The sequence below is a fragment of the Cricetulus griseus genome, chromosome 4, assembly GCF_003668045.3.
Source record: "Cricetulus griseus strain 17A/GY chromosome 4, alternate assembly CriGri-PICRH-1.0, whole genome shotgun sequence".
Taxonomy (NCBI): Eukaryota; Metazoa; Chordata; class Mammalia; order Rodentia; family Cricetidae; genus Cricetulus; species Cricetulus griseus.
Window position 1 is genome coordinate 230,436,298 of NC_048597.1, and position 8,493 is coordinate 230,444,790.

Here is an 8,493-nt window from a genome sequence, read left to right on the forward strand (position 1 = left end):
AGTGCCACGATAGATAGACTCCAAAGCTACACAGAGAAACCCTGTCTCAAAAAACAAAAAAACAAAAAAAAAAAGGAAGACGAATAAATAACTCAGAATAAGAAGCACAAATCTTTTTTTTTCCTTTTTTTCAAAATGTATTTATTTTATTACATATACAGTGTTCTGCCTGCATATATACCTGCACACCAGAAGAGGGCAGCAGATCTCATTATAGATGGTTGTGAGCCGCCATGTGGTTGCTGGGAATTGAATTTAGGACCTCTGGAAGAGCAGCCAGTTCTCTTAACATCTGGGCCATCTCTCCAGCCCAAAAGGCACAAATATTAAATGTACTGATGAGTGACGTTTTACATATATGCCTACCCATGTAACCTTATCCCAAATTAATTTTCAAGACATTGTCTGAATACCATAAAATACCCATTGCTTCTTCCCACGTAAAACCCTTATCCACAGAGGCCACAGCTGTTCCAGGATCCAATGTCATATGTGTTTGCTGGTTTCAGAGCATCACACAAGTTGAATTTTAGAGCCACTCTAGTATATGCCTTTCCTCACTTAAAAATATGTCATGAACTAGGCAGTGGTGATAAACACCATATTTTTAATCCCAGTCCTTGGGAGGCAGAAGGAAGTGAGTCTCTGAATTTGAGGCCAGCCTGAACAACAGAGTGATTTCCAGATGGCCAAGGCTACAGAGAGAAACCTTCCTCAAAAATCACAACAAAGCAAAACTGTCTCCACGGGATTCATACACATTGTTCCCTATATGAGTAATTTCTTTGCTTTTATTTCTAAGTAGATTTTATGTATGACATATGAACTTGGGTGTTTGCCATTTTTGAGCTACTTGCACACAAAAATTCTGTCATTTCAGAGCACTCTTGTGCATGTGGTTTTTGTTTTTTCCTTTATTTTCTTTGCTTTGTTTTGAGATGGTCTCAGACTTGCTAAATGGCTAGAACCTTAAAGTTCTAGTTTTTCTGCCTCTGCCTCTGAATGGCAGGATTACAGGCATGCCATCACCATCACCACATTGATTATATGTGGTGCTAGGTTTTGTCTCTGTGTGTGTTCTTTTGATTTTTTGAAACAGGGTATCACTATGTAGTCTTGGCCTCAACATATAGACCAGGCTGGTCTCAAACTCAGAGCTCCACCTGCATCAGGTTCCTGAGTGCTGGGATTAAAGGAATGTTCTACAGTATCTGGCCTGGTGCTGGGTATTGAACCCTGGGCCTCATGTATGCTAGGCAAGCACTCTACCAGCTAAGCTATATCCTCAGCCCTTGTGCATGTCTTTGATGTGAGGTGCTTTCTTCCTGGTTCTATAATAACCTTTATAAAGAAACAGTGCACAGAACCTTCCCTATTCATGAGGAGTACCTGTTGCCATCTAGGGCTTGAACACACCAGAGCTTAGCCTTAGACAGCTGTGGCCTTGCTACTAGGCAAAGTCTCCCTGAGCATCTTAATTACTTTTTTATTGTTGTGAAAAGGCACCATGACCAAGCCAATTTATAGGAGAAATAGTTTGCTAGAGCCTTACAGTTCCAGAAGATGAGTTCATGATCATCTTGGCAAGGAGCATTATGGTGCCGGGCAGGCAGGCAGACAGAAGACAGGCAGCAGGCAGGCAGGGTCCTGAAGCAGTAACTAAGAGCTTACATCCTTGTCCAAGGTTGTGCTTTCCAATGTTTCTCCTTTTCCTTTCCCCCTTTTCCTTTCTTCTATTCTCCCCTCTCTCTCAAAGCCTCTCCTCACTCCCATTCTCCCTCTCCCCTCCCCTTTCCCTCAGATTTCCTACCCTCCTTTCCTTTCTTCTCCTTTCCCCTCAATACCTTCTCTCCCATCCTTTCCGCTCCCCTCAACTCCCTCTCTTCTTTCCCTTCCCCTGTCCTGTCCTGTCCTCCCCCCTCCCTCCTCCTTTTCCTCCCTCCCTTCCCCTCCTCCTCTTGTCTCTTCTCAGCTTCTCATCCCTCTGTTGGCTGTCCTCTCCTCCCTCTGTGTCTTAGCTTTTTTGTTTTGGAAAGGCTCTACCAGTTCAAGGTATCACATCCAAATCAAATGATACTGAGAGGAAGGAGGCCTTTGGGGCTTTCCCTTCATTTTGTTTTAAAAACAAGGACAACCATATAGTCTGTTACACTTGTATTTGGATTGATCAGGGCTTCTAGATTGTCGAACTATAAAACCAAAGCGGCATGGAAGGGGTTCCAGGAGTCAATGTGAGGAGGTTTTCCATCTGGAATTTCCTTTCATTTTTTTTTCTCTATGCATTTGCTGCTTTCTATATTGGGCGTAGATTCTTTTAACTGGTTTACCCAGAGGTTCTGGTACCTAGCTTTGCTTTTTAGGCAAGAACATTTTCTGCTATGAGAGAAGGATCAGACAGAAGTCTCTATTTCTCCCAGCCAGCAACTAAGAGTTTGCATAGGTCCCTGTGTGATCCCCTCCTGTCCGCATGTCTGAGCAGACTAGCCTTCTCTTGACCTTCGTTCAGATGAAACGGGGCTAGGTGGAGCCTGTGGCATGTGCAGCTGTGCATGGGCCCCCCCACACCTGTGTGTTCCTCTTTTTTCACTGTCCTTCCTTTCATCTCTGTTTTCCTTTGTGTCCTCAGATCCTACAGGCCCTAGGGAAGTCCTATCACCCTGGCTGTTTCCGCTGTGTCGTCTGTAATGAATGTCTGGATGGGGTGCCTTTCACCGTGGACTCAGAGAACAAGATCTACTGTGTCCGAGATTACCACAAGTAAGGAGAGAGGGAGTGGATGGCAACCTCATGCAGGCTCCACTGAGCTCAGCAGAATGGGAAGTATCTAGAAACTCTTTAAATGTTTGTTTGGTGATAAAGCAGAACACAAAACTGGAATCTAACAAGCCTGTGACTCCAGCTTTACATGGTTTCACCAGGCACCAAATCAGGCTTAGCACCTACCACTCTCTGCTTGTTGGGCCATCCCAGCTAGCTGTGAAGGGAGCAAATGGTCAGCCTCATCTTTATTCTCAGGGGAGCAGGAAGTAGCCAGATGTCCCTGGAGAAGCTGGGAATAATGTTCATATTTCAAAAGTGAGCCCAGATCCACAAAACCCTGAGTGCTGGCTGTGGTGGGCTCCTGGCAGGCCCCGGTTGCCATTCGTAGTCTGGTAACAACACAGTGTGCACCATGTTCCCTTTGTTTCTCCCGCAGGGTGCTGGCCCCAAAGTGTGCAGCCTGTGGGCTTCCCATCCTTCCACCAGAGGTAAGGTGCTTTCTAGATGTACTCATAGATCTTCTAAAGACTGGGCTGTCTCCCTTGAGTCACTCAGAAGCTCTGTAACCTGTTCTTATCCTCTCAACAGAATCTTCCAGTGTCTGCACTAGCTTCCTAGCCCCACGTCCTTCTTGTGCCCGTTTGTCCCAAGAGCCAGACCAAACTGTCAGAGATTGGAGTGACAGAAAGCTTGTCTTTTATTCATCTTCTAAAAATAAATACCCCTGAAACCCTGCCTCAGTTAATAAAATAGTGAAGGAGGAAGACACCAAACATAAACCTCTGCTTTTACATGCATGTGCACACACGTGTGTGTGTGTGCCTATGTACATGCAGTCATCCATACATACACATGCAAAAAAATAAAGAGAAATGTCGCCATTGGTGTTTCTTTCAGTATTGTCTCTGACATCCCAGATCACACTGCCCTAACTACCCTCACACTATTGACTCTGGTCTTTTTCCTACAAGTGTTTAGTATTCACTCTTGATTTATATCCCTCCCCCAAGGTCTCCTACTGTTACCCCACAATCTCCTCCCACCCTACCCCATTGCCGGTGGCATTCCGTGGACTTCTAACTGGCCTCTTGGCATGTCTCGCTTTACTTTCATCCTAGGGCTCAGATGAGACCATCCGTGTTGTGTCCATGGACAGAGACTACCATGTGGAGTGCTACCATTGTGAGGTGGGCCCCTCCCTGTCCAGCCCCCAAACCTACCTTAAAAAGGCCTCCTGGGTTATGGGAACTAGGGTGATTACCAAATTCTCTGTAAGGTCTGTCTCCCAAGAATTGATTGTATGGGGGTAATAACAGATGTTTGGGGCAAAGATCTTTGTCATGTTCTGCAGATTCAAAACTACAAAGTTCTGAAGCTTGCAGATGCTATCCCCGAAGCTACAGAACTCAGAGGATTATGTGTTGTGGGGCTCAGAGCCAGACTGTCACTTTGCTGTATAATGAGGGTGGGGGAGGAGGTGTTCTTCCCTCTTGGGTGCAGATTGTTCTGTCTGTCAGAAGCTTCTGTTTGAACTCAGCCCTGGAAAGCATAGGGAAACCTGGTATAAAAGACTGTGTATGGGGCAGGCTGCTCTTCTCTGCCATGTGTGATATCCTACATTGAAGGAACCAAAAGTGCCTCATGACTGCAAGAAAAGCCAGAGGTCACTCTGCACCAGTCTTTCAGCCATACTGAATGAATCCATCCTTAGAAGTAGACTAGATTCATTTGTGGTCTTGGAGGTAGGGAGAGCAGGGAGTATTGGTAACATGTAGATGGGTTTCACTGCTGGCACTGAAGCAGTAGGTGGAACTCATGGCTGGTGGTACATCATGAGTCTGGAGAAGAGAATGAAGACTTAACAATCTTCTCTGCACATTCATGACCCTGATTGACCATTAAAAATACATGTATCTTGCCCAGCAGTGGTGGTAGGCAAATCTCATGAGGTCAAGACCAGCTTGGTCTACAGACCAGCTTGGTCTACAGAGCAAGTTCCGGGATGGCCAGGACTATATAGAGAAACCTGACGCACCCTTTGCTGAGTGGGTGAACTGTGGTTTCATGTTACTCCTGCAGTCTGTTTTGTTTTCATGGGACACTCTTGCCTCCTTGCAGGACTGTGGTCTAGAGCTCAATGATGAGGACGGTCACCGCTGCTACCCACTGGAGGACCACCTGTTCTGTCACTCCTGCCATGTCAAGAGGCTGGAGAAAGGACCCTCACCTGCAGCCCTCCACCAGCACCATTTCTAGTCAGAGACACAGTGGGATGCAGGGCCAGGGTCGTCCAGGGAGGTGTCTGTAGGGTACTTCTGGGGATCCCCAGAGCTGGAGCTCAGGAAGAGGAGGGACAGGAGGTCAAGTTCCTGTGTGTGAGAAGGGTACCTTTGTTTCAACCACAGCAGTGTGCACTCCCCATCAAGTCCATGTGTTTTCCAAGTGCTCTTTCCCATTGCCATACCCTCACCAAATCACTCAGGAAGATGCTCTAGTTTGCACATGGCACACAACACAAGGTTGGGCCTGTGTAACTGGACACATCCTACTCCATGGAAATAGTTCATGCTTCATGGGGACAGGTTTTCGGATTGTGTTGAGCACATTTCACAATGTTCCTAAAGAGAAGCAGTGATGGAGATGGGCCACACCTCCCTCCTCTAGGAAAATACCTGCACCCAGGTAATCCTCACACATCCTATGGTGTGATTTACAGTTCTTTTCACCTCAGAACTTTAGTTCTTCTGAGAACTGCATTACAACAAGAAAGAAGCACTGTATATGCTTTGTACACTTGGAGTTTGCTTGGTAAACCAGAGCCAAGCTTTGACGTCTGGGAGGCTGGGCCTCCCTGTTGTGCCTCTGCCTCTCCTCTCCTAAGGCAGCTGAGCGGTGGCAGAGGCCTGCCCTGTCCTACACAGCCAGCTCTGAGAGAACTGGTGCAGGCACCAGACGTCTTGTCCACTGCTTGGTGCTGTTGCTTCTTTGCTTCCTCTAGTCTGTGACATTGGAGTTGCTTCCTTAAGGTGAGTCTGAGGATCTCATGTGCTTATTTGGATCCTCTTTCTGCTTATTTGTCCATATGCTGGGAGAGAGCTCCTTTTGAAAGGAGAGTTTTTGTGTGTGAGATCTCAAAGCTAGCACCAGAGGGAGTGCCTGAGGACGTCTCAGAGGTATCTCTCCTGCCCACTTCTCAGCACAGACATTAATTCGGTTTGAAGAAACCAATATAAGGTACACTGCTTTTGACTGTTTTTTTTATTTTCTTCATTATTTCTCTCCACCTTTTTCCACACACAAAACATACCTCACAGATAGTTTTCACTAAATCACCATCAAGGAGGAATCCGCCTATTATATTGGTCTATTAGCAGTGGCTAATTTCCACTCTTGACTGCAGTCACAAGCAAGGTCATCCGAGACCAGATGCAACTGAAATCAGCACACTGGCCCCATGTGCCTCTGGCTCCTGGGGTAGCCTGGCTAAGAGGGAGACCACATGTTGACAAAATGTTAAGATCACTTCTGAGCTGGGTATGTGGGCACCTGCTCTTCCAACATTTGGGAGACTGGTTTGTGAAGTACCTACTCCAAGGCTGTCCTCAACTATATGAGGCTGTGGCCCCACTCAAAAACTAAAAAAAAAAAAAAAAAAAAAAAAAAAAAAAAATTAAAGAGAAGAAACAAAAATCCACCCAGCACTAAAGAACATAATCAACTCTGCCTATCACTTCCTGAGGTCAGAGGTCAGTGTCTCCTTGATAATTCACATGGGAGAATGGGAGAAACTGAAAAAGCATAAACAAAATGGCTTTTCAGTTGCCCTCTTATCTTCAAGGAGTGCCCACAACTTGTGGCAGGGAAGCTGTAGTATCTCACTTCTGCTGGTCTGGCTGGGTACCCAGCAGCTGGCTTGGGTGACGAAGCATGGTCAGGGGAGCCCCACCACATGTGAAGTGGACTCTTGACTGGGCCCCAGCTCTACCTGTAGGCTATTTCAATCCTGCTGGCCTCTGTTGCCTGGGAGAAGTTCAGAACTGGTGCTGGGGACCAGGACCATCTTTTTCATTTTTTAAAGGTTCATTATGCTGGGATCCTTTGGTCAAATGTCACTTCCTTGTTTCTCATTCTAGACAGAGCCCCTTAAAAAAACTGAATATATGGGGCTATGGAGATAGACCCTGAAGCTAGGCCCCTTTCTTCCCTTCAAGTTATCTAACTTGGCTTTGGCAAGGCTGACAGGGAAAGGAAACGAGCCAATATGTCTTTGCCACCCTTGAGGTGCTGGTCTAGTTGACATACCTTACTCCAATTTTGAGTCAAGATAACTGAAGGAAATTGTATTGGAATCAATGTCAGAAGTAGAGGGTGTTTGTTTGCAAATTGGATAATTAGTTTAAAACTCTGTGATTAGTTTTTAAATGAAATTCCTGAATTCCTGATTGAAATGATTTGGATGTGTTTGCAAATATATTTTATATTACTGAAAAAGAATAATAAAGGAATTTGCAGACTTCCTATAATACCTAGGATTGTCTTCTCTGATTGTTTTCTGGAGAAGGTACTGCTAGGGGTCACTTATTCTTTGTTTCTCTCCATCTTAGGCCCTTCACAGAAAACATGAAGAGAGGTTCACTTATCTAGGATTTTAAATGTGCTATAAATTTTGGCCACGTAGAGCTGTAGGGAGGTTGTATTTATAAGCATGTAGGAAGAAAACATGGAGACTTGGGATACTCTGTCTTCAAAGTTAGAGAAATAGCTTGTTCAAGATTCCTGTACAACTCTTGTGCTTTGGGTAAAACTAAGGAGATGGAGGCTGATCCCAGACCCAGGGCTAGTCTCTGCCCCCCTTTCCTCATTCTGCCCCACAGGTTTCAGAAGACCCTTCAGCCCTAACTGATTTATTGGTTACCTGAAAAGCATACCAGTACTTTCCATACCTCTGGCTAGTGTCTACATGAACCCCATTTCAGCTGAGTACTGTGAAGATCCCATGTTGAATCCCAGGTGGCTGACAGAAGAATCAAACATTCTGAACACCTTCAAGTACTGCTATGGCTTGGTTTGCATGGCCTTCAATTGTACAAAATTCAAAACAGGTTTGTTAGGAAGATTTGGAATCTACAGTTCTTTGCATGCATTAAATACTGTTCTGTAGTACACCTTTCCCACTCGGTGAAAGTGTTCTCTACCAGTTCCATTCCTTGCAAAGAACAGTGTGAGACTTGACTGCAAACTATGGTTGCACAATACACTTGTGAAAACTCTCAGGGTTGGGCGGTAGTGGTGCTCACCTTTAATCCCAGCACTTGGGAGGCGAGGAATATAGTGGAGTCAGGTAGGAATAAGAGGGAATTTAATAGGGAAAAGCCTCACGTATAGAGCGGCCCAGCCAGCCGGTGGGTCAGCAGCCTGTACCGAAAGTACCAAAGAGAAACCGAAACCGAAAACGCAGTCCCACTGCTCACTCTGACCACGCCCTCACAAGCCTGGTCAGGCACACCTGTAGCCAGCCCCTAAGAAGGCGTGGCTACAGCTTCCCCTACAATTCCCCTTTTAGTCTAAAAGAGGATTAAAACTTAACAGTATAAAGTATACAAAATTAACAATCATAAAGGTAAAATATAAGAAGATACAACAGTCTGCTTATGTCACATTCTAACTATCTATGTTAACTAAACCCTAAAGTCATCTGAGAGAGGTGTCCAAGCCTGAACACCTCCTTCCAAT

General features: G+C 45.4%; 1 protein-coding gene across 2 annotated transcripts in view; it reads left to right on the forward strand.

Annotated features, from left to right (window-relative positions):
- Positions 1 to 7,285, forward strand: part of Limd1 (LIM domains containing 1) — a 53,733-nt gene extending 46,448 nt beyond the window's left edge. For both annotated transcript variants that reach the window (XM_035444093.1, XM_027415518.2), the window contains 4 exons: positions 2,627 to 2,757; positions 3,197 to 3,248; positions 3,879 to 3,947; positions 4,879 to 7,285. In XM_035444093.1, the coding sequence (XP_035299984.1) occupies positions 2,627 to 2,757; positions 3,197 to 3,248; positions 3,879 to 3,947; positions 4,879 to 5,016 (390 nt within the window). In that variant the 3' untranslated portion in view covers positions 5,017 to 7,285. The remainder of the gene's footprint in view (positions 1 to 2,626; positions 2,758 to 3,196; positions 3,249 to 3,878; positions 3,948 to 4,878) is intronic.
- The last annotated feature ends 1,208 nt before the right edge of the window (positions 7,286 to 8,493 follow it).